Source organism: Penicillium waksmanii (assembly GCF_028829765.1).
Source record: "Penicillium waksmanii strain IBT 27052 chromosome Unknown utg000002l:1.0-3326099.0:1.0-3328782.0, whole genome shotgun sequence".
In the NCBI taxonomy this organism is placed as follows: domain Eukaryota; kingdom Fungi; phylum Ascomycota; class Eurotiomycetes; order Eurotiales; family Aspergillaceae; genus Penicillium; species Penicillium waksmanii.
This window is the reverse complement of record NW_026643249.1, coordinates 3,262,800-3,286,020: the sequence shown is the minus strand read 5'-3', so window position 1 is coordinate 3,286,020 and position 23,221 is coordinate 3,262,800. Positions and strand designations below refer to the sequence as shown.

Genomic DNA, 23,221 nt, shown 5'->3' with positions numbered 1-23,221 from the left:
GTGGTCGTGTCTTCAAGGAGTGACCATCATTGTTTCCATTTGTAGATTTGAGCGTATCGGTATTTTGGCGTTTTGAGAATGGGAACCGAGGGCAGGATTGTACAGAATAGACAATATAAGTCGTTGAATACGAGATCGAGACTGGAAGGTTGAAATGCCAGTGGCAGGGTATCATGTAAAAAAAAGTAAAAACCAAACAGAAGAGAAGAGTAGAGAGATCGAATCGAATCAAACCAACATCGCATCAAGAATATCCCATCCCTTTCCTCCACCACCCCCAAACCCCCCGCTGCGCCATAAAACTCCCAAACTCCTTCACACTCTCAACTTCATTCAACCCAACATCTCTCCCAGTCGCGCGTCCTTCGTCATCAGGCATACCCCCGGATTCAGAGACGAGTTCCCCCGGTTTACGCACCAGCTGGAAATCCTTATATCGTAATCTCTTCACCACTCCAACCCACCCCTCCACCTGGCCTTGTTCCTGCCCCTCGACGTACATGATCCCCGGACACCCACCGGAGCGAAGGAGTACGAAGCAGCTGTGGGTGTCGGCGGCACGTTTTAGGGCGGCGACCTTTTTCCGGGAGGTGATATGGTGGGTGCGGATTAGAGCATTGTAGAGTTGTGTGGGCATTGTGAGTTGGGGAGAATAGTTGGGAGAACAAAGGGAAGAAATGAAATGAAAAGGAGGACAACTTTGAGGGTGGTGGAGACGATCTTGGCGGGTTTAGGGTCTTAGTAATAGGGCATTTGGAGGTATTTTGTGGAGGAATGCAAGGAATTAATGGCCACTGGGGACGAAATTAGTATAATTATTTTAATAACCTGAGATTTGCATTAATATTCGATTTCATATTGCCTCTTTTTCAGAGTTATCTTACAATAAATGCCTAGTTCTTTTTCAAGGTGGCTTTACGTGATGTACTTGTTTCTATTGGATTCGCCATATACTTGATTGATCGATGAATCACATAAATCTCAACTGTATCTGCAGCAGTAGTCCATACATGATGCACAAATACGCGCAGAAAATACGAGAGACCTTCCATTGGCCTAAACAAATCCATCTCGCCGCATCATCATGCAGCCACACCCCGGAATTGTGGGTTCTCATAGGGTTTTCCTTTAACGGAAAAGCTGCCGAGAAGAGATTGACTCAGAGCGACCCCGCGGGGAATTCTTTCTTTCTGAAGTTTATGAGGCCTTTTTTACACCGGAATTATTTAACTTCAACGTCAAATTTTTTTTGGATCTTGTCTAGGTAAAATAGATCTTTGCTTCAACTTCAACAACCTCACTATGGGGGTCACTCAGACAAGTGAATCCTTACAGCTCCCTCCAATCGAAGATCCAAGCAACATCCAGGCTCTACTAAATGAATATGGATTGGAATTCACCCCAAATGGAGAGTCAATTCGCTGGTCCGTAGGGAATAAAAGACATCCGCGCAATTGGCCGGCGTCTCGCAAGATCTACGACACAGGCCTGGTCATCTTCCTGGATCTATTCACGACATCTGTTAGTACGGCCGGCAGTTCAGCGGCCGATCATGCTCGTCATGAATTTAGCATTGGGAAAACACTGGCTATTTTTCTCTTTGTCTCGCTTTCTTTACTCGGCCAAATGTTTGGCGGTATCATATTCCCGGCTTGGTCAGAGGCTTTTGGTCGCAAGAAGCTCTACATTGTCAGCACCGGTTTATACAGCGTCTTCTGTCTGATCGTCGGCATTGTTCCATCTTTGGCGGCTGTTATTGTTGGTCGCTTTTTGGCCGGGTTTCTCTCTGCAATTCCGGCTATCGTTGTCGCGGGGAGTATTGAGGATATGTACAACTCGAAGGATAGGGTATGGCTCATTTTCTTGTGGGCTATTGTGGCAAATATGGGTCTTGCTTTGGGGCCTATTATGAGTATCTACATCACTGTTTCTCTGAACTGGTATGTGTAGGAAAAAGCAGCCCCTCTCCTGGGCTCCGAAGAAGAATAAAATTGACTTGTTGTTGTAGGAGATGGGTATTTCGAATTTCTGCCGTCGTTACGGCGATGGTTACGGTTCTCCTATTCGGCATCAAAGAATCCCGGCCATCGTCGGTCTTGGAAATGGAGGTCGCAAAGATCCGCAAGGAAAGTGGAATTGATAGTCTGAAAGCATTGAACCCAGATCACACCCCCGATCTGATGACATTCGTCCGCATCGGTCTCTTCCGACCCATCCAACTCTTCTTCACAGAACCCATCGTTTTCATGGTGGCGATGATGAGCGCAGTGGCATTTGCCCTGATTTATCTCTTCACTGAAGCCTTACCACCCATTTATGTCTCAATGGGATTCTCAGCTACATCCTCTTACCTCCCCTTCATCGCCATCTGCGTGGGTCTCCTATCCGGAATGCTTACACGCATTCAAGATATCCGCATTATCCAGAAATACAAAGAGCAAGGCATCCCTCTCGAGCCAGAGCACAAACTCCTTGGGTTTTCTATCGGCGCTCCAATTCTAGCTGGTGGTCTATGGTGGTTCGCATGGACGATTCCGCCCTTAGTGACCAATGTTCACTGGTTAGTCTCTGCGGCCGCGCTCGTACTAATTGGGTATGCTGTGAATGAATTCGACTCGGTGCTTGCGGGATACCTGGCCGATAGTTATATGGGGTATGCGGCAAGTGGCTTCGCGGCGGTTCAGCTTCTTCGTTCGTCGATGTCGGCTGTTTTCCCGCTATTCGCGACTGAGATGTTTGACGGGCTGGGTGCTAATGTTGCAGCCTCGATTTTGGCTGCGTTTGCGACGCTGTTTTGTATTATTCCGCCTCTTTTTACGAGATATGGGAAGCGGATTCGTTCGCGGAGTACATTTGCCAAGTATAGCTTGCAGGTGTACCGCGAGAATGGCATTGATAAGAATGGTTATTGAACTAGAGGGGTTTCGCTAATATTTGATTTCCGTTTTTATAGAAAAGTTTAGACTTGAAGAAGACTCGGGTAGAGGTCCTGTGGCAAAGCATAATGCTAGCTGCATTGAACATATTGAATATAGTTCCAGTTTCGGTAAGACTATCTATATTGAGTACCTAAATTGGAATATCGCAAGAACAAACGTAATGAAAATTACATTTGTTCGGTTATAATGTGTGACTGCAGAGCATGAAGTCATCTGCTGCCTCATCTGAATCACCACCGCCATTTACTTAAGATGACCGGTGCCTCCATGTTTCTCATTGCTTTTTCGACATGTCAGACCACGGACATTTTCTGCTTGTCATATCCACCGACGGATTCGTGACAGGTCGCATTGACCACCCTGCACTCTGCACCCTGCATCGACCACCAAGCCTCGGTCATTGGTCATCACATATCGGTCATCGCTTCCTGCGGCAGGTTCAAACACAGCAGCTCCATCCCGATATCTGGCAAAATGATTAGAAAGCAATCCAGAATTAGTTGGAAATAGCCGCGCTGAGAGATTCACCGCCCAATTCAACCTGTCAGCATCATCCAATCCATCCTGGATCCGCTTTTCCTTTGGTTCCAGGTGGATCTTCTCCTCAGAACTTCCTCATTTAGTCGGCTCCCGCGGAGACCGCGGGTCCTCCCTCTTGCGACTTACCACATTTGGGTAAACTATGCGCAAAACCCCCGGTGGCCAATGTGTTCCTTGTTCCTCGTGGCGCACTTCCTCGTGGCCGCCTGAACCGTCCGGAATTCCCATTGGTCACGCTAGATCCTGGGGACATCAGATCTTCTTGTTCGTCATGGATCATAATGGATGGCGGACCCACCGGATGTCTCCAGCTTGGGTGAATAATTTTTCGTTTGTTCTTTAGGGGTGTTACTATTGGTTGTTGGTTAATTTAGAGTCATATTGTAGCTTGGCTTCCTCTTTCTGGACCCTGGGTCCAAGTTCTGGATCTCTTGGAGCTTCTGCCTGTCACAAAATAAAATATCCTCTTCATCGCCACTTCCTTTCATATCACAACCATGCAAATGCGTGTTTTCTTCAAACTTTCATCATAGTAGCATTTGATCAGGATTCACCATGCCTGCTCCTCTGCACTCGCGCCCCCAAGCGTCCTTCATTGCGGGGCACGAGGCACCATCTGAAGATCACGGCCCTCGTGTCCACGTCTCCCACGCAGATGAAGATGCAATCGCTGATATCCATCGCACGCTGACAGAGAAGAGTCAACCTGGTGCTGTCCGGTACTCCGAGCCTCACTCCTCCTTCGACAAATTCCTTGAGGAACAGGTCCAGGGAGGGAAAAAGCGCTCCAATCTGGGAGTGAGCTTTCAATCTGTCTCAACTTGGGGCGAAGGTGATGGTCATGCCAATGTTAAGACCTTAGGGACGGCCTTGTGGCGTACCTTGACCTGCCGGGATATATACGAATGGACATTTCAGCCGTGGGTATCATCGAAAAAGCCCGAGGATGGACGACGGCTCATTCGAGACTTTTCTGGTGTTGTTGAAAGCGGCGAAATGATGCTGTAAGTAGTAATGGGTTGATTGAATAGAGAGAATGGGTTTATGACTAACCTTTCACAGTGTTCTAGGACGCCCAGGAGCTGGATGTTCAACCTTCTTGCGAACAATTGCAGGACATCACTCTTCCTTCCTGGGAGTAACAGGCGCGATCGACTACTCTGGCCTGTGCCCGGATGAAGTCCGGAAGCACTACCGCAGTGCTGTTGCATATGTACCCGAGGACGACGTGCACTTCCCCACTCTTACTGTGAAACAGACTCTCGAGTTTGCGCTGCAGAGTAAGACTCCTAAGCGCTACCAGGATCGAATCCCGCTGTATCTGGAGATCTACGGCCGCGTGTTTGGCATGACACACACGATGAACACACTCGTTGGCAACGAGTATATTCGTGGTGTCTCGGGTGGTGAACGCAAACGTATCTCCATAATTGAGTCATTAGCCACTGATTCATCGGTCACCTGCTGGGACAATTCGACTCGAGGTCTGGATGCATCATCTGCGCTGGACTATGCTCGTAGCTTACGGATCATGACCGACACCTGTGGAAAAGCTACACTACTCACACTCTACCAAGCCTCAGATGCCATCTACGAACTCATGGATAAGGTTCTTCTGATTGACGAAGGGAGAATGCTATACCAGGGCCCTGCTAGTCAGGCAAAGCAATACTTCGAGGACTTGGGGTATGAGTGTGCCGAGATGCAAACCACTTCCGACTTCCTCACCAGCATCACTGTGCCCGAGCGACGACGATTCCGTGCTGGATGGGAAGACCGCGCCCCCAAAGGTCCAATTGAGCTGGAGCAGGCCTTCCGAGAAAGCTATGCTTTCAAGAACGTTCAGCGATCCGTGGAGATTTACGATGATAAGCGAGTCAATGGCAGAGCCAACGGATCTTACCAAAGTGAATCGGAATGTGGAAGCGTTGAGGAGTTCAAGCGCTCTATGCAAAGCGATAAATCTCGTTTTGTATCTTCCAAATCTCCATACACAATTTCGCTGTTCCGTCAGATTGTGATATGCGCCCAGCGTCAGATATGGCAGCTCAAGGGGCACATGAGTCCTCTCTATATTAAGTTCATTTCTTGCGTGATCTACGGCTTGTTGATCGGTTCCATGTTCTACAATCAGCCCCAGACCACTGAAGGGATGTATTCTCGTGGTGGTGTACTCTTCTACTCCTCCATCCTGTTGGCCTGGCTGCAGATGTCAGAGCTGGAAGAAGCCATGCAAGGAAGAGATATCCTCAGCCGACAAAAGAAATTCGCCTTTGTGAGACCCAGTGCTGTCTGTATGGCTCGTGTCATGCAGGATATGATTCTCACCGCGTTTCTGACCATACTGTATCTCATTGTGATGTATTTCTTGGCTGGATTGCGCTCAGATGTGAGTTCGATTCTCTGTTCTCCACAACATACAGAAGCAATTTCTAACAACTTCAGGCCGGCCCTTTCTTCATCGACTTTCTTTTCATTTACACCTGCACTGTCTGCCTCACAGCCCAATTTCGCGTGTTTGCAGCAATGTCGAGCAATTTCGAGGTCGCTCTAAGATATTGTGGTGTTTCTGTGCTATTCTGCATTGTCTTTGGTGGTTATGTCCTGTCTGTTGACAAAATGATACAGGATGTTCCCTGGGTAGGATGGATTGCGGTGAGTGGGATTGATACATTAACCAACGCATTAGCTGACTTTCTTCCAGTATATAACCCCGGCGCTATACACCTACGAGTCTGTCATGGCTGCCGAATTCCACAATGTCAATTTCACCTGCACCCCCTCCTCAATCGTACCAGAAGGATCCAACTACACCGACATTGCATACCAGACCTGCGCTTATGCTGGAAGCAAAATCGGCAGCACTGTAGTGAACGGAGATGACTACTTGGCGAGCCAATTTGGATTCTACTACAGCCACGTTTGGCGTAACTTTGGCATTCTTTGCCTCTTCACCGTTGTCTTTGTTGGACTTACTTGCTGGCTTAGCGAAGTCATGGAGTGGGAGTTGGATGGTGCCGGCCCAATTCAATACAGAGCCCCGAAGAAATGGCTTAACCGCAAGAAGATTTCTGGATCTGATGAAGAGACGACTCCTGTTCCGATTGACCACAAGGCACCTCCTGCTGGGTCCGAGGGAATCAAGTCCGATCAGGTTTTGGCTGCGACCGAATCTACCTTCACCTGGTCGGACCTAGAGCTCAACGTTCAGATTGGCAAAGAAACTCGCAAACTTCTCGATGGGGTCAATGGATATTGTAAGCCTGGGACTCTGACAGCTCTCGTCGGAGCTTCTGGTGCAGGCAAATCTACTTGTGAGTTGGAGTCCCAGTATCATGATAATATGTTCTAACAATCCTTAGTGTTGACTGCACTTACTCAGCGACAAAGCGCTGGCACACTTTCCGGCTCGATGTTCGTTGATAACCAGCCCATTGATGATTCCTTCAATCGCCAGATCGGATACTGCCAACAGATGGACATCCACGACGAAAGTAGCACTATTCACGAGGCATTCGAATTTTCCGCATTGCTTCGGCAAGATAAGGACACTCCGAGAGATGAGAAATTGGCCTATGTGGAAACGGTCTTGCAGACACTTGACTTGTTGGAATTGCAGAATGCGGTAATCGGATCCCTGGATATTGAGAAGAAGAAGCGGGTCACAATTGGAGTGGAACTGTGTGCGCGACCACGATTGCTTTTGTTCCTTGACGAGCCTACCAGTGGACTAGATAGCCAGGGCGCAACAAGCATCGTGGCACTCCTCCGTCGCCTGTCGGATCAAGGGCTTGCTGTTCTCTGCACAATTCACCAAGCGAATCAGCAACAATTCGAAGAGGTATGTCAATTGTCCCCAGTAGCCCATCCATCCAATATAGTATTCTAACTCATTCAGTTCGACCGCGTTCTCGCCCTGAGCCCAGGCGGAAGCACATATTACTTCGGCCCTGTTGGAGAATCCGGCAAAGCGATTTTCGAATATTTTACCAAACATGGACACAACCCCGAGAAAGTTACCAATGCTGCTGACTTCCTTATCGAGGTTGTGGTGGGTGGTATGAAGTCTTCAGGGAATCATGTCAACTGGGCATCCATTTGGCGCGAATCCGAAGACGCAAAGGCTGTCAAGAAGGAAATTTCCGATATTCGGGCCCAAGAGAATATCCACCGAAAGACCACGGCCCCATCCCTTCCTTCGCTCTATCAGCAGACTGTCCTCCTCACCCAACGAACTAGCCGGCAATTCTACAGAACAGCAGAGTATCCATACTCGCGTTTGTATGCCTCGTTCCTTCACGCACTCATCAACGGTCTCACGTACCTCCAAATCGGAGACAGCACGACCGATCTCCAATCCAAGGCCTTTTCCGCATTTTTGGTTCTCATGCTCGTTCCCGAATTCATCAACGCCATCTCCATGCGCTTCATCCTGAACCGTGATATCTGGTTGGCGAGAGAGGGTCCGAGTGGAGTTTACAACTGGATTGCGTTCAGCACTGCGCAGATTATTTCTGAGATTCCATACGCCATTGTGGGTGGAACAATCTTCTATGTGCTCTACTACTTCATGGTCGGATTGCCTCTTGGATTCGCTGCAGGGTACAGCTTCCTGATGTTTTTCCTATTTTTCCTATTCGCTACTTCATGGGGACAATGGATCGCTGCTCTGAGGTAAGTACCCTAAGCCCAACTCAACATTACATTCTATACGATCGATATACTGACAATACTCAAGCTCCGACTCCATGGTTGCCGCAACTCTCATGCCATTCTTTATCATCATGTGCGAGCTGTTCAACGGCATCCTTCGCCACCATGAACAAATGCCCGCTTTCTGGAAGTACACGATGTACTACATAACGCCCTTCACTTACTGGATTGGCGGTGTCCTAACAGCCGTCCTCCGCGGAACGAATGTGATCTGTTCCCCGAGTGAATTGACTCTCTTCGAGAGTCCGCCCAACATGACCTGCGGCGAGTACGCCGGTCCCTGGCTTGCGAGCAAGGGCGTTGGATACCTCTCAAATGAGGATAGCAGTGGTATCTGCGGCTACTGTCAATATAGCCGTGGTGATGATGTAGGTTCCCCAAGCATGAACAAGTCTTTAGCCGAAGTGGACCGTGAGAACTGACTGGTTTAAACTATAGTACCTTGAGAGCATCGGCCTGGACGATTCGAAGATGTGGCCCTACTTCGGTATCTTCTTTGCTTTCACCATCACGAACTATCTAATGGTTTACCTCCTTGTTTATGTTCGTTCTGTTATGAAGCCTCTCTGGAGGAAGTGATGATACGCCGCATCCATTGCATTTCCATTTCTAGCTATAGCGATTATACATAGCGGCATTTGAGGTGTTAACATTCCATTCAATCTTTTCTGTTCTTCTCACTCTGGCTCACTGTACGTAAACTGTCTCTCTAGACCAGTCTTTCATTTCAGCTGTAGCTTCCCATCGAGGCGAATTTAGGACATTCTAAATTGAATGTAAGGATCCTTTCGCTGTAACCTCATACGTTATTCAGACTCGGGCTCTATATATTGGAGGTACCATGACCTCCCAATAAGTAACTGTATTTCGTAGTAAATTGGCGCCATTAGTTCAAAAAATAAAATATAGAGTATGGGCTTGTAGAGCTAGCAATGACGTCATTAAGTGGTATAGTGGGGGAAATCGAAAAAAAAATGCCGTCCTCCCCCGCCTATTTTTGTTCGCAACGCGTATGAATATCATCCTTTCCTTTTGCTTCGCTCTCTTCTTATTTCGAATCAAACAAAGTCATATATACTGATATTTTATACAAGCAAAATGAGTGCAAGTACAGCCCAAAGATAAACAGTCTATTTGATGGATTATATGAACCTCCAACTAATTACCAAATTAGACTGAATTTGTGCGTTCCCTATTAGATCACATTATACAGAACTTCCGTTGGGATGCATCGCCTAGTTCGGCGAATTAAGATCATATCATTATTTTATACTGATCGGCCTCTCTCGATTTTAGCTTATCAGCTTCTCCGCTCCGGAAGCTAAAGAATATAACTATGGCGCTGAGCCTGGAGAGACGTAAGTCGTTACTTATTCCTGGCCCCCGAGGTTAAACTGCAGAGGAAAGACCAGCATTCGCGTTTGAATTTACTAAAAATCTGGGATATATAAGTAAGAGCTTCTTGACTGAATTTGTTACGAAAACACTCACCGCGGTCGGTGACAGTGTTGATAGCGCCATGCACGTTCCAGCTCCGGAGGGGCATCCTTTCTCACATGCTCTAGTGTATGTCGTTTCCCTTGCAATTGAACTAATTGTGTGCATTTTTATTTACCATATACTATCCTTAGTGTCAAAACATCCGACATGGATCCGGAGGATTTCCAAGAGCTACTGGCTGATGCCTGGGCTAGGACACAAGCTCCCTCCGATGATAAAGAAGGATCCCTTCCTGAAATTTACATTAATGTCTCAGAGGCATTTCCAAATCAATAAAACCCCAAGACGGACTTTGACCTATTGGGATAGCCATATAAAATATCCACTAGTCGATGGAGTCTACCTTGCATAATGAAGCATGCGAAAAATAAAGCCAGTGGCTGGTTAACACTTACAATTGCACTATATACTACATCAGATTACTGCACACAAACTCGACCACCATTTTGAATCAAACACATCAGCTATTATCCGCATCCCCTAATACGCATACCGGAAATGAGGATTCTCCTTATCCGTCAATCCAGCCCACTTAGTCTCATCAACCATACCATCATCAACATGCCCCTTCTGCTCATCACGCCGACGATTGACGAAGAAATAGTAGGCAAACAGCACGACCGAGAGAACGGCAGCAGCAGCCTGAGTCGCCAGAACGGCAATTTTCGCAGGCCGATAATCCGGTGCGTCTTTCACTTGAAATGTCTGCGGGCCGATAATGTTACCGACAGAAAACGAGCCCGCAACAAGAGCACTTGCGAAAGCGCGTTTTGTATGGCCTGCTGTATTTGCCATTGTCCATTGGTAGAGGATTGGGAGGGTGGCGACGATCGCGTTGACGAGGTAGATGCCGATGAGAACGCCTGCTGTGTTGCTTTTCGGGAGGAATGACATTAGTCCGCCGCCGATTATTCCGGGAATTGTGCAGAGGACATTCCAAGCCCAGCGGTTGGAGGTCTTGCGAATTCCGTACCCGACAAGTAGCGTGAAGAAGATGCTAACTATACCCCCGGGTGTGTTCAAGAGGGCGGAGATGGGTCCTGAAAAGCCGAAGCCGGCAACGAGGGTTGCGGAGTAAGTTGTTACCACGCCGCTGGAGACGGAGATGAGGATGGTTGTCAAGGTGATGAGCCACAGTTGGGGATCGATAACAGCTTCGCCGATTTGTTTGATGTTGATCTTTGTGCTCCACACGCCTGTCTGGTTAGAACTGACGTGTTGGAGGAGCGCGACTTTTTCTTCTTCTGACAACCACTTTGCTTTAATTGGGGTGTCGGGAATAAAGAAGAACGTCAATACTCCGACAACGGAGGTTATCAGACCAAGAACAATGAACATGATACGCCATCCTTCCAATTGGGCATGTTCGACATGCTGAAAAGCAAAAGAGATGATACCGCCAAGTATCTGTGCGACTCCTAGTCCCATGTACCAAAAGGTGAAACGAGGTGCCTGCTCGCTACGCGTATAATACTGACTGCTAATCAGCATCAATGAAGGGCCGATCGTGGCCTCGAAGATGCCCAAGAAGATCCGCGCGGCGAGTAAAGTCTTGTAGTCTTTGGCGCCAGCGGAGGCTGCCGCCGCAACGCCCCAGAAAAACACATTTCCTCCGAGCCATTTGGCAGCGGGGACTTTTTGCAAGAAATAAACTACGTTGGTGTTAGTTTATCTGCAGTGCTCTTCACATTGCGGTGGACGGGATGTGATGTGATATGGTGACATATGCAAAGCAAGGGATGGACTTACCATTCGGTACTTCTGCAATGAGATACGCGATGAAGAACCAGGATGCCGTGTTGGAGAATTCGTTTCCTTTCAGGTTAAGGTGCACTTTGATTCCCATAACAGCCGCATACTAGACAATGTTAGTATGCGATACAATGCGAGTCAATGCGCGACGATCGGATCGTCCAGCAATGGCAGATCCGGGGTGGGACAGATTCGGAATCGCAATCGGACTCGATTCAACTTACATTCAACATGACTTTATCCAGGAACTGCAACACGTAGCAGCAGAACATGTACGGCAATAACCGACGATCGATCTTTCGGCGCAGCGCCGCGAGATCGACATTCGCGTTCGCATGGTGACCCTCGAGGTAGACGACCGCGTCGTCGCGGTCCACTGCTTGAACTGCGGGCTCTTTCTCGCCCATTTTGCCTATACAGCTGCCAAATAGTAGGGGTAGAGTACTGGACCTGGGGGTGCAAAAAGAAATCGGATCAAGCTGGGGTGTGCTGGTTGATGAGAGGAGTGGGATGGCAAAGTTTAAAACAACAGAGTTTCGCAGAGATGCTGCGTACATGTGGCACTTGTACTGGCATGTACTAGGGTAGTATCAGCAAATGTACTCCGTCCTCCGTACATTCTGTCTAATGAGTTAGTGCTGCACTAGCTGGGAGCTCACAAATTAGTCCTATTGGCCTGTGCAACTTGCGTGGAGATGAAGCACTATGAGACACTGGATCCTACGCATCGACCAACGAGATCGGCGAGATTCCCCGACACAGGATCGCTAATCTTCGGCTGCACCGGTGGGGTCGACTTTCTCTCGGCTCAAGATCTAGATCGATGGTGTGTTACACGCGAACCAAAACTGTAATTGCTAGGCTTTGTTGAGTGACAATGGTTGGTGGTAGGGGGGTTCGGGCGCAAGGGGCGAAGGTTTTCCCTAGGCCAATGCATCCAGGGCTCCTTTGATTACCCATGCATACATACATGGAACATACAAAGAACTTCTCGCTACAGCGCTAGAGTACCTTCTCGCAGATTTATCGATCCCATTTCCCTCCACGTGGATTATTCTCCTTCATCGATGCCTCGCTAACTGCCATGATGGGATGGGTATACAACGCCACCCCCGAGGTCGAGGCTGTGTCGCAGTACCCTGTGGTGCTCGGCGTGTGTCTGGGTCTGACAATATTGATGGTGATCACTGTCTGCTTGCGCCTGTTTATGCGGGCGCAAGCGAGTCGACTTGGAGCGGCGGATTATGTGATGGTTATGAGCATGGTAAGTTCCCGTCTACATAACATTTGGTTTTAGGTGCTGACTGCATTTAGGTGTTTGGTATTATCTACAGTGCTCTCTGTATTTCCCGTGAGATTGTAATTCCTAATCTATGAGTTCCCCACGGGTCTAATGCAAGTAAGCAGAATCACGATATGGACTCGGTCTTCCACTCAAGTTGCGACCAAAGGCTGACCTGGCCACATACACTAAGGTAAACGGATTCCGACACAAGAATACTTGCATTCTCCAGGAAATCAAGCTAACGCAATTATTTACAGATCAACTACGCCGGCCGTCCCTTTTACCAAATTGGCATCGCCGGATTCAAAACTTCCCTCTGCCTCAGCTACTTGCGACTGTTAGAGGGCACTTCGAAAAGCATATATCGGATCGTTATCTGGGTTGTCATTGCGCTCTCAACAGCAGGTCATATTGTGGGAGCTTTAATATTGATCTTCACCTGCAAGCCAGTGTCAAAGGCGTGGATGCCCAACGAACCTGGATCATGTCTACCTGTTGGCGCGACATTTTACGGCCTTGCGATTTTCACGATCATTTGCGATGTTGTCATTATTTTCCTGCCGATTCCACTCCTTCTCCGACTCAATATAAAGCCCGCACAAAAAGCAGGCGTGGTCTGTCTCTTCCTATTGGGGCTGTTCACGACGATCTGTTCCATCCTTCGCCTTACGCAGATCCACCGAGTCGCATTTGGCGACGGAAATTCCACCATGTTGGTGCTTTGGGGGACGATCGAGTTTAATGTGGGGGTATGTTTCTTTCCTGATCTGCTTCCTTTGTTTCATCTTACGATGGGGGGGTATACTTACTAACGTTTCAAGAATATCGTCACTTGTGTCCCATACCTCGCCCCCCTTCTCAAGGGCTATGTACGCGATTTCCGCTCCAACAGTGGCCGCAAATACTATAACAGTAATGGTCGAAGTTATGCGATGGAAACCTGGACCAAGGATGGACGCTCTCAGCTGCAGTCGCACGCTAGTGCGCCGAAACGTACGCCGAGTGAGGAATTAATCCTGTCCAGTCATGAGCCTTCGCATGGAGGAATTGAAATGACGGTTGAATACCGGGTGTCCAGGGACACTCTCGCAATTCCTAAGGGCTCTTGATTGGATAACCCTGAAGGATTTGTGTCTAGAAAGTTTGGGCGGAAGAGAGTTTGAAATCAATGGTTGTAATGTATATTTGAGTATGGTTTGGATAAAGTAATGTATAAATTGAGATTACGGTAGACAAAATGGGTTGTATTCGTCAGGTCTTCAGGGCTGAGAAGGGTCGTGGCCCCCAACTGAACCAATTTATTGCCGACATTAGCATCATCATCTCCCGGAATGTTTTCTTTGCTGATACCTGATGGGAAGGAGCGAGATACTTTTTAGTTAAGTTCGAACTAGCCAGGGATGCACGCCACGCCAAACTCAATGCATTCACGCTTCGGGTCGGGCTTCCGGTTGCACCCTTTGGCCCCAGTAGGTGGATCGCACGATCCACAAGTTATATTGGTGTTTCCTAGACATTTGATCCACTTGAGCAGAGCTACTGCACGCCCAGGGAAGACTGTTCCCTTCCGGTGGGGGAATTGTAGCCAGTCTCTCTTCAACGACAAGGATTAAGTTGACGCCGCGCCGCTGATCGTGGGTCGGCGATGGGCGCTCGGCGGAGTCCGGTTGTTAGATCCTTCGACTAGATGTCAAATACCCTATCGGGTGAATGAATTAGGCAAATGGAAACGGATGGGGAATCCTATGCGAAAGACCCTTTTGTCGGAGGAACTTCTGCCTGGCACTTCAATATAGCGTGCTCCGTAGAGATGCATTAGACGCTTCGGAATTCCACATCGGGCCGCGTAGGCGCTGCTCAACTTCCCCGAATGCATTGCATTGCATGATTCTTTCGTAAAATACAAAGTAATATTATTCGTAATGCATGGTAATGGCACTGGATTAGGCGCTGACGGCGTCTTGCCTCGGGACGCGATTCAACGATGTTTCAGCGTGCCATCGAGCCGCCCCCTTGATTGCATTCCTTGTAGAGCTACTCCGTATTCCGCACTTCGCGCACGTCCAGCTGCAGTACAACAGCTGGGCACAATGACGATCCTTATCGTTGGAGCGGGTATTTCGGGCCTCATCCTCGCCCAACATCTTCAGAGCAAACAAATTCCCTTTGAGATTTTCGACCGCGACTCTGCCCTTGATGCCCGCAATGGTGGCTGGGGGTTGACCCTGCATTGGTCGCTCCCTGCGCTGCGCTCTCTACTGCCCGACGAACTGGTGCGACGATTCCCTGAAACATTCGTGAACAAAGATGCAGCCGCGCGTGGTGATGTTGGACGATTCCAATTTTTTGATCTCAAGTCGGGCGAGGCGTTGTACAGCGTCGATGCGGAGGAGCGCATCAGGGTCAATCGGGGACGGTTGCGAGAATTGTTGACAACGGGGCTGGATGTAAAGGTACTTTGAAATCGGACTGAGACTACGTGGGTAAATCAGATAGGCTGATCAGCGCAGTGGAGTAAAATGCTTGAAACGATTGAATCGACAACGGATGGCGTGACTGCGCGATTCGACGATGGCACCGAATACAATGGCCAGCTTTTGATCGCTTGCGATGGCGCTCGGTCGCGTACGCGACAAATTCTTTATCCTGATGCTGCAATGAATCCTCTACCGGTCCAGCTACTCGGTGCATCCACACTGTACTCTGCGGAGGAGATGAACGGCGTGCAAAAGATCGACCCATACATTTTCCAGGGCTCTCATCCTGATACAGACGTCTTTCTTTTCTTCAGCTGTATGTTCCCGCACTAATATTCTGTGAAGTTTGCTAACCGGATCAATGAACAGTCCTGGATACACCGAGTAACTTCGATGACAGCAGTCGGGATCGATATCATGTCCAGATTATCGTGTCTTGGGCTGACACCAAGGGGATAAATGTTCCGTCTCAAAACTCCGATCGTATCGCACTGATGAAGAAGTTGTCGGATAATTGGTCCGAGCCATTTAAATCACTCGTGCAGAAACTGCCTGTCGATACAGAGGCGCGATCCATTCGCATTGAGGATTGGATGTTCCAACTCGGTCGGAAACATGCGCACCCTCGTGTCGCACTGGTGGGGGACTCCGCGCACACTATGACGATGTGTATGTTTGCCGCAAGCTTTGGTTATATCTTCGCTTTACTAATTAAATATAGTCCGGGGTGAAGGAGCCAATAATGCCATTGTTGATGTTCTGGACTTGGTGAAAAGGGTAGACCTTGAGAAACCGGAGTATGACAATCAAGAGAAGAACTCCCGTATTTTCTGCTCATGGTGCTGACGATTCTAGATCCTTCAATCTGCCAACTCTTTCGGCGTCTTTGGCAGCCTACGAAAAAGATATATTTGCCCGCGTGGAGTCCAGCTTTCTCAACTCCCGTCAAGCGTGCTTGGATGCGCATGAGTTCTCTAGAATCAAAGGTAGCCCACTTGTGATGGCGCGGAATCTCAAAAAGGATTAATTGATGGTGTACACAAATCCAGATAGAAATCCATAGAGTGGTGTCCATGTAGAACTTGAAGAAATGCAATCCCTCAACTATACCGAAGTATACAATAGCACACCCAGGACAAAATGTTATATGATGGTTCTGCTCGCTCTTCTAAATCTATCCGGCATGCCAAGGTTCCGAATACTGACCTGCTAATACTAGTTGGTTCTAGGCGGAAAACCATCAACTTGAATGCTGCACAGTGCATATAGATATTTCGAGTCTCCACGGCTGGTGACACTATTACCTGACCTTGAGCCTGAGGTATTATATCTAGGACATTCTTCCTATTTACCAAAAACATATTGAAGTGACACTAGTACTACTAGTAGTATGCTGAAGCCTATTAATATATCTTCACTACCAGCTGGGTACTCACCACCATCCATCAACCACTACCTCGGCACCCACCACCCATACTACTATTCTACCAACTTGCAACCTTCTCCTCAACTGGAGTTACCGACACGCAAGTCTTTTCTAAACACATCGCCCTCAAGCCAAGCAGATTCTGACTTTGAGTCTGAAGAAATCTGCAAAAGTTTAGTAAGAACTGCAAAGGTCAACAGAGCAAGGAAAGACTCACGCTTGATACCGTTGGACATTCAGCACCTCCCTCTCTACCAAAGCTTTCAAAGCCCACCGAATGTCACAAACAAGGCTTTCACACCGACTCCGACTGAATTCTTCCCGTACAACCGCGCGCATCATACTCATACCTGCATCAGCGGCCATTTTATACGCAGGAACAATCCACCCACGTTCGCGTAGCTTCGCAGATACGGCAAACTCATCGAATAAAATGCCTTGCTCGGGACCAAGTCTGAATGCGACAACCGGAAGACCGTGGCCACCACCTTCGCTCATGATGATGAATCCTAGAGCGGAGAGTTGACTGCTAAGGTAGTCAGCTGTGTCGGTGAGATTGGTCATGATGGCGGTGTACCCTCTCTTTCCGAGACGGATCATTTGGTAATATTGTGCGATGATGTGCGATGCCGATTTGGAGAAGTTCAAGGTAAAGTTCAGCTGATCAGAGCCTAGGTAGTCGATGTTGAAGATTAGGTCGTCGGGTAGGTAGGAGGATGAGCGCCAGAGAGCCCAGCCTATCCCGGGGTATACCTGGACACTGTTAGGTATTATGGAAACGGGTAATGAATTGCATCAAAGGCTGATGTAGATGGGGGATTAGGCTTACGAGTCCGTACTTGTGGCCGGAGACGTTTATCGAAACCACATTCGACAATGTGAAGTCCCACTCGAGACTTGGATTTACGAATGGAGCGACGAATCCACCACTAGCTGCATCGACGTGGATAGGCGTATCCAGACCTCTTTGTACAAGAAGGTCGTTTATACCCTTGACATCCTCGTATTGTCCCGTGTATGTCGTTCCCAGAATGGCGCAGATTCCGATCGTGTTCTCGTCGACGAGCTCCACTGCTTGAACCGGATCGATAACATAGCGTGTTGACGTACAGGGAACGAGCTTCTCTTCGATCTCAAAGTACCGTGCTGCCTTTTCCCAACAAACCTGTACACCACTGCTCATGATCAGGTTTGGACATGAAGTATCTTGCTCGGCAGCTTTTCTAGCATTCTGCCAGCGTTTCTTCATAGCCAGGACAGCTAGCATTATCGCTTCCGATGATCCGATACAGGCAGTTCCTATGGCCATATTTTCATTGTTTCCTGTCGGAGCGTGGAAGAGGTTGGCTAGAATATTGATGCAGCGATGTTCGGTATCGACGGATTTGGGGTATTCTTCTTGGTCGACGACATTCTTGTTGGAGGATTCTGCGATTAGTTTTTCCGCTTCCTCCTCCTGTGAGCTGTTAGGAAATTGATCAAGAAAAAGGGGAAAGCCGTCGTAAATATTCGTACCATGTAGGTTGTCACAAAACTGGCGAGGCTTTATCTATTTGTTAGCCTTTTTGTTAACCATTGGAAATGGTGCATACCAAGGTTGAATACTTTAACATGGGGTGTCCGTCAAGGATCAGGTCATCTTTGATCATGCGATAGGCAACCTCCTTGGGCATTTCCTCCTCCGGGAAAAATTGCGCCGGCATATGTTGTGATGCAAATCGCGATCCATAGACGTTGGACGTCCTAGACGAGCCGCGAAAATGTTTGGAGAGTTGTCCGGCCATGATGAACCTGATGATTGATTGCAGATTGTAATATCACTGCAAAATTCGGTAAACCGAAGAAGCTCTCCTATTTATGCTGTCGAGTGATGCGTGATCTTACTGGAAAAATCACGCATAGAAGCCCCGACAACGTGATGAGGCATTTTGGGCAGAAAGGAGAATGGGGCTCTGATGCGACCAAAAACAAGCTCTCCCAACCTCCGAATGGATCCGTCGCGACTATTTTTCTTGCACGTTCCTCAATGATCCTCATTTTATTTGTATTTGGGTTTACTATTGTCATTTGACTCCACTGTAACTCGGTAGATGCTTTGTACCATGTTCTTTCCGATCGAACTTTCTTTTAGCCAAGCCTTCTAGAACGATTAACGATACCCCCTGTTTCGATCCCGTTTTATCTCAGCACCCTCGCCACAACCCCTAGTTTCGTTGATTGAGACACATCACGCATTCTGTCGCGCCATTTTCATCGTGTGCTGACGCATAAGCCGCGACAATGCAATGTCGATCATTGCGACCAATCCCACGTGAGAATGTGTTTTCAATTCTTGGCGCGTGAGCTACGGCGGATATTTCGGCAGCCTAAAATGATTACATGGGGCTTTCCAATATGCTGGCCGATTGTTTCAATTGTACATATCCTACGAGCTTAGGGAATTCAACACTTCCGCAAAATTAAGAGAAATTAAGAGCGAAGCATCTGCGTGTGCGCAACAAACTAGGAAGACCATCTCTCATATTTGCGACATAGAGGGAATAACAGTCAAATCAAAGACCAAAAGGAAATGACGAACGATATGTAAGCCCTTTTCTTATTTTCCCCGATACGATGAATTTGGGTCTGGAATCACATCCTTTGGCAACCAAAGAACTTGACCTTGGAATCCAGGCAAATTCCTCCATTCTCTTTGTTCTTAGCGCCTTCCGATTTTTATTTCCCTCACGACTTGCAGTATACATTAGGATGGAGCTTAAAAGGGATAGTCGGTCATTAAATCACCGTAACCGGCCGAGCAAAGTAAGGGCCAAGCTCTCCGCCATAACGCGGACCTTGCTGCAGGATTCTTCCGTCTCGACCTCTTCCACCCCGATTTGTGCCTCCAAGAGCTCCTGCTCTAGCCGCTGTTGCTCCACGACCTCGTCGTACTCGTCCGTTTCCTCCCCCTGTTGGCTCCGTTCCATGAGCCGTCGGACCCACGTATTCACAGACACGTGAGTCGATGACGACGCGCTGGACGGAGTTGTCTCGAGTGAAGCGGTAGATACATCGCTCTCGACCACCTCCAGCCGTGTCTCCCATGTGGGTATGTCCGTGTCTGGCACGGTGATCCGTAGGAAGTCGGTCAGCCCGCCAACTACCTGAAGGGAGTTTAGGGGTTCTTCTTCTTCTTTTTGTTGGTTTTGCTGTTGTTGTTGTTCTGCATGTTGTTGATGGTGTTGCTGTTCCCCTTCCTCGGGTGCCATCTCGACGGGGGCGCCATGAATGTGCACGAAAGAGTATTGTAGGAAGGGCTTGTCCTTGCCCCATTCACTTTTAGGATCTTGTCGATCTACAAGAACCACCCAATCCCCGCGTGGGAGCTCTCCCAGCCGGACACTGGAGGGGCTGTTGAGATCCGGCTCGGGGTCGAAGAAGCCCAGGGGGATGGGACGTACGCCCAATTCATCTGCCGCTGATGATGCCGATTTAATGGACCGGGGTGGCCTGTGGGGGGCTCCCGTCACGGATGGGAGGGAACAACCACAGCCCCCAGTTATAGGCGAATCGTAAGATCGCCTTGTCAGGTTGCATTTCTGGGCCCAGGGCTCGGAGGTATCCGAGGAATCGGATGGCGAAGTCCCCCCGCGGTTAACATGGTATTTTCCATACAGTAGTAGCTCGTATATCCAGTGCTGGAACCGTTCGTGCTGTCAAACATAAAGAGGTGTATCGTAGGAAAGACCGTGGGAGTGGAGGAGGTGTGATCGGAACTAATCGTCAGGGACGAAGGAAGATACTCGCGACTGCGTAAACCAGTTAGGAAGGCGGAGGTTGAATAGATAGTTTTCGACTTCATGGTATCGTTGGAGTCACTCTCCCATTGTTTTAGCATATATGAGTGGAAACAAGCTGATATATCGTCGTTCGTATGGTCCGGCCGATGTACAAGGCAGACTTGTTTAAGGGATGTTGACTGCGCCAGGGCTGCTGCAAGATCGCCGAGGCCCGACTCTGCGAATCGGGGCTGGTCAACACACATACTCAGTGCAGACACAGCCCGAAGCTCATCTGATCTTATAGCGGCGGTAATGATATGAGGTGATAGGTTAAATACCACCCAGTTAAGGTGCTGACACGCCGCATATGCAACACGCAGGACCTGGCTGGAGAGCATAAAGGGACTAAGCCTGTAGGGTTCCTCTTCAAGTCTCTGCTGCAGTCTCCAACAGAACTGGGAAATGAGTTGAATGTTGACCACAGGCTTTTCTCTCTTCTGGAGGGGTCTGGGGGTGGGTTCCTGGGTGAGATCGAGCAGATCGTCAATCGCACGGTCGATGTCTGCTGGGACTGGTGGCGGTGGCTCAGTCAGTGTGGTCCTGCTGGAGGATGGTGTTGACGCCTCTTCTGTATCAGGCGGTCGGTCGTCTGTTATAGTGTAGCCGACCATATAGTCTGGCGGCTTGACGGTAGACTTAGGAGGTCGAATGTCTGCTAGGGCGATTAGCAGATGCGATGGATGGGACGGAGTCACTGACAGTTCCGGATGCTCGAGAGAACCCGTTTAAAAAGAGACGGACCAGGAGGCACCACCTCTGGCGGGACTAACTCTGATGGCCAGATATCTATCATTGCCCCGTTAGCGCAGGTAACATCGCGCGGATTCCCCTGAGGTACGTACAATCCAAGGAGGTCGCATCCGCCAGCGGCCTCAGCTCCAGTTGTTCAAAAATATGTAGCGACTTCAGATCCGACCAGTGGTAATACTCCCCTATCCACTGAACAATCGATAGCAGCTCTCGAGGCCGCGGAAGGTCCAGCACCACATCCGGCTCCTGGGATGGTGGAGGGTCTTCAACAGGATCCCAGCCCCCCATGTCGCTGTGCCACGAAAGCTGGGCCATGTAGCGCATGTTAAATGCAGCAATGCCATACTTAACACCGCTATTTAGATCAGAGATATCTAGCACGATGAGGCCATACTCTTTGCAGTCGCCCCGGAATACCGTCGACAGCGGCTGGAACTGGACGTCGCCGATGCGGGTCCAGTATCTGTGGTCGCCCCGTAGCAACGCCAGTAGTACGCACGTCGCAGTGAAGGGAAACGTGCGGACTGCCTCATCCTGCCATGGCAGTGCTGGCAGTGGTTCCACACGCAGCTGACGCTTGCTCGGGGGCACATAAAGGGGCTGCGGGCGATCAGGTACACTGGGTCGCTCATTAACAGGAGGCTCGTGAGAGCGACGATACCAGTCCTCCGCGATCGCCTTCTCCGCCTCAAGCGGGGCGCGGTTGGTAGGATCTGAGAGAATCGCGATCAGCGCGAGGGTGTCGGCCACCATATGCTTCACTCGTGTCCCTGATCCTCTTTCGTTGTATTTCTCAGGGTGCTGGCGGTAGGCCACGGAGAGGGTGCGACTAGCGCCGCCGGGGCCGACATTGGCGACCACCGCAAAGAGGTAGGAACGCTGGATCTTGTAGTCAACACTGATATAGCCCGACCTCATTGTGTTGGAGCCGTTGGAGATGAGGAAATGGTGTCCGTCCGGGGACGAAGAGCAAAAGAGGGGCTGGTCTTGGTCAAGGAACTAGCGACAACCAAGTTTTTATATTGGCCACTGTCAGGCAACATCTTAGGGGCCTTGGATAGCTGACGTCCTGAACATACCTGCCCTTTTATGTCTAATTCCTGTCATACCTCCGTTCCGTAGGTTCGGGTTCTGATGAGGCCATCTTGCGATTCGCATACGGGGAGGCCTCCTTGTCAGTCAACACCACCACTAATAACAACAATTCCCCGCTGCCATCCTCATCGTCTGGAAATTTCGCTATGAGTCCTATTCCCGTGGGTTTTTTTGGCAACCGCCTCGCAGCAAATGATGAGTCAAGAGTTATAGTCAGAGACATACACTCCGGTAGCTGGGTCCTTCTTCTAGACCAAAAAGGCCGCAGTTCAAGTGATGACGACGATGACTACCTAAGATACTCTTTTGCCAGAATTCGTCAAACCTGTGACGATATTGCACCCGAGCAACAACGAGAAAGACCTGTCTACTTCCCCGTCCCCGTCCCCGTTCCTGATCTCGTTGTGGTAGTAGGCGGCCTAACAGAGTTTTTGCGCGAAACTGTGCCAGGAATCGATATTTTCACGTGGGAGAAACGAGTTGAGGAGGCAGAGAAGGACTTCCACGTACGGCGGGCTTCAATTGAGACTTGTAAACGCTGCATTGGCGTCGGCGTCATGGCTGAGAGCAGTGCCCGAGCATTGCTTGACCAGTTACTGTTATATCATGGTATTAACTATTCGAGCATATCTCAGTATTGAATATTGCGAACTCGATAATTTATTTCTGAGCTGTGCTAGAATGGATAGTAATGACAGTGACTTATTTTTCTAAAATGTGACCTAAATGCGACTGTCAATTTCTATCCCGCAAAAGGTCTCGCATCTCACCAAACCCTCCTTGAGGGTGACGGCGGGCTCAGTGTAGCTTATGACTCGACACTTATTATACAGTCCAACGCGTTCCAGGATTTTGTATTATATAGACAGGACTCTTATAGTCTCAGGTATTACAGTCCCACGCCGGTCTTATGTAACAAAATC

The 23,221-nt window shown here is 49.0% G+C and overlaps 10 protein-coding genes across 10 annotated transcripts; 6 read left to right on the top strand and 4 right to left on the bottom strand.

Moving 5' to 3' along the window:
- Nucleotides 1-244: 244 nt before the first annotated feature.
- N7481_002885 (uncharacterized protein) lies at nt 245-637 on the bottom strand (the record flags this gene model as incomplete). The annotated part of the gene is made up of 1 exon (XM_057262104.1): nt 245-637. One exon carries the CDS (start codon nt 635-637, stop codon nt 245-247), a length of 393 nt encoding a protein of 130 aa, XP_057127036.1.
- Nucleotides 638-1,302: 665 nt separating this feature from the next.
- N7481_002884 (uncharacterized protein) lies at nt 1,303-2,912 on the top strand (the record flags this gene model as incomplete). Its single annotated transcript, XM_057262103.1, has 2 exons — nt 1,303-1,940; nt 2,009-2,912. The coding sequence occupies 2 exons, from the start codon at nt 1,303-1,305 to the stop codon at nt 2,910-2,912; spliced, it is 1,542 nt and encodes a 513-aa protein (XP_057127035.1).
- Nucleotides 2,913-4,034: 1,122 nt separating this feature from the next.
- Nucleotides 4,035-8,771, top strand: N7481_002883 (uncharacterized protein; the record flags this gene model as incomplete). Its single annotated transcript, XM_057262102.1, has 8 exons — nt 4,035-4,483; nt 4,542-5,868; nt 5,925-6,134; nt 6,184-6,793; nt 6,842-7,320; nt 7,378-8,153; nt 8,218-8,560; nt 8,631-8,771. The coding sequence occupies 8 exons, from the start codon at nt 4,035-4,037 to the stop codon at nt 8,769-8,771; spliced, it is 4,335 nt and encodes a 1,444-aa protein (XP_057127034.1).
- Nucleotides 8,772-9,711: 940 nt separating this feature from the next.
- N7481_002882 (uncharacterized protein) lies at nt 9,712-9,968 on the top strand (the record flags this gene model as incomplete). The annotated part of the gene is made up of 2 exons (XM_057262101.1): nt 9,712-9,758; nt 9,824-9,968. The coding sequence occupies 2 exons, from the start codon at nt 9,712-9,714 to the stop codon at nt 9,966-9,968; spliced, it is 192 nt and encodes a 63-aa protein (XP_057127033.1).
- Nucleotides 9,969-10,172: 204 nt separating this feature from the next.
- Nucleotides 10,173-11,851, bottom strand: N7481_002881 (uncharacterized protein; the record flags this gene model as incomplete). The annotated part of the gene is made up of 3 exons (XM_057262100.1): nt 10,173-11,344; nt 11,442-11,550; nt 11,669-11,851. 3 exons carry the CDS (start codon nt 11,849-11,851, stop codon nt 10,173-10,175), a joined length of 1,464 nt encoding a protein of 487 aa, XP_057127032.1.
- A 677-nt stretch (nt 11,852-12,528) lies between these two features.
- Nucleotides 12,529-13,838, top strand: N7481_002880 (uncharacterized protein; the record flags this gene model as incomplete). The annotated part of the gene is made up of 5 exons (XM_057262099.1): nt 12,529-12,708; nt 12,759-12,795; nt 12,852-12,919; nt 12,987-13,478; nt 13,551-13,838. 5 exons carry the CDS (start codon nt 12,529-12,531, stop codon nt 13,836-13,838), a joined length of 1,065 nt encoding a protein of 354 aa, XP_057127031.1.
- A 981-nt stretch (nt 13,839-14,819) lies between these two features.
- Nucleotides 14,820-16,233, top strand: N7481_002879 (FAD-dependent oxidoreductase; the record flags this gene model as incomplete). Its single annotated transcript, XM_057262098.1, has 5 exons — nt 14,820-15,182; nt 15,240-15,522; nt 15,576-15,875; nt 15,928-16,003; nt 16,062-16,233. The coding sequence occupies 5 exons, from the start codon at nt 14,820-14,822 to the stop codon at nt 16,231-16,233; spliced, it is 1,194 nt and encodes a 397-aa protein (XP_057127030.1).
- Nucleotides 16,234-16,845: 612 nt separating this feature from the next.
- Nucleotides 16,846-18,416, bottom strand: N7481_002878 (uncharacterized protein; the record flags this gene model as incomplete). Its single annotated transcript, XM_057262097.1, has 3 exons — nt 16,846-17,385; nt 17,462-18,085; nt 18,225-18,416. The coding sequence occupies 3 exons, from the start codon at nt 18,414-18,416 to the stop codon at nt 16,846-16,848; spliced, it is 1,356 nt and encodes a 451-aa protein (XP_057127029.1).
- A 996-nt stretch (nt 18,417-19,412) lies between these two features.
- Nucleotides 19,413-22,121, bottom strand: N7481_002877 (uncharacterized protein; the record flags this gene model as incomplete). The annotated part of the gene is made up of 4 exons (XM_057262096.1): nt 19,413-20,089; nt 20,287-21,108; nt 21,153-21,239; nt 21,296-22,121. 4 exons carry the CDS (start codon nt 22,119-22,121, stop codon nt 19,413-19,415), a joined length of 2,412 nt encoding a protein of 803 aa, XP_057127028.1.
- A 323-nt stretch (nt 22,122-22,444) lies between these two features.
- On the top strand, nt 22,445-22,939 carry N7481_002876 (uncharacterized protein; the record flags this gene model as incomplete). Its single annotated transcript, XM_057262095.1, has 1 exon — nt 22,445-22,939. The coding sequence occupies one exon, from the start codon at nt 22,445-22,447 to the stop codon at nt 22,937-22,939; it is 495 nt and encodes a 164-aa protein (XP_057127027.1).
- Between the last annotated feature and the right edge of the window lie 282 nt (nt 22,940-23,221).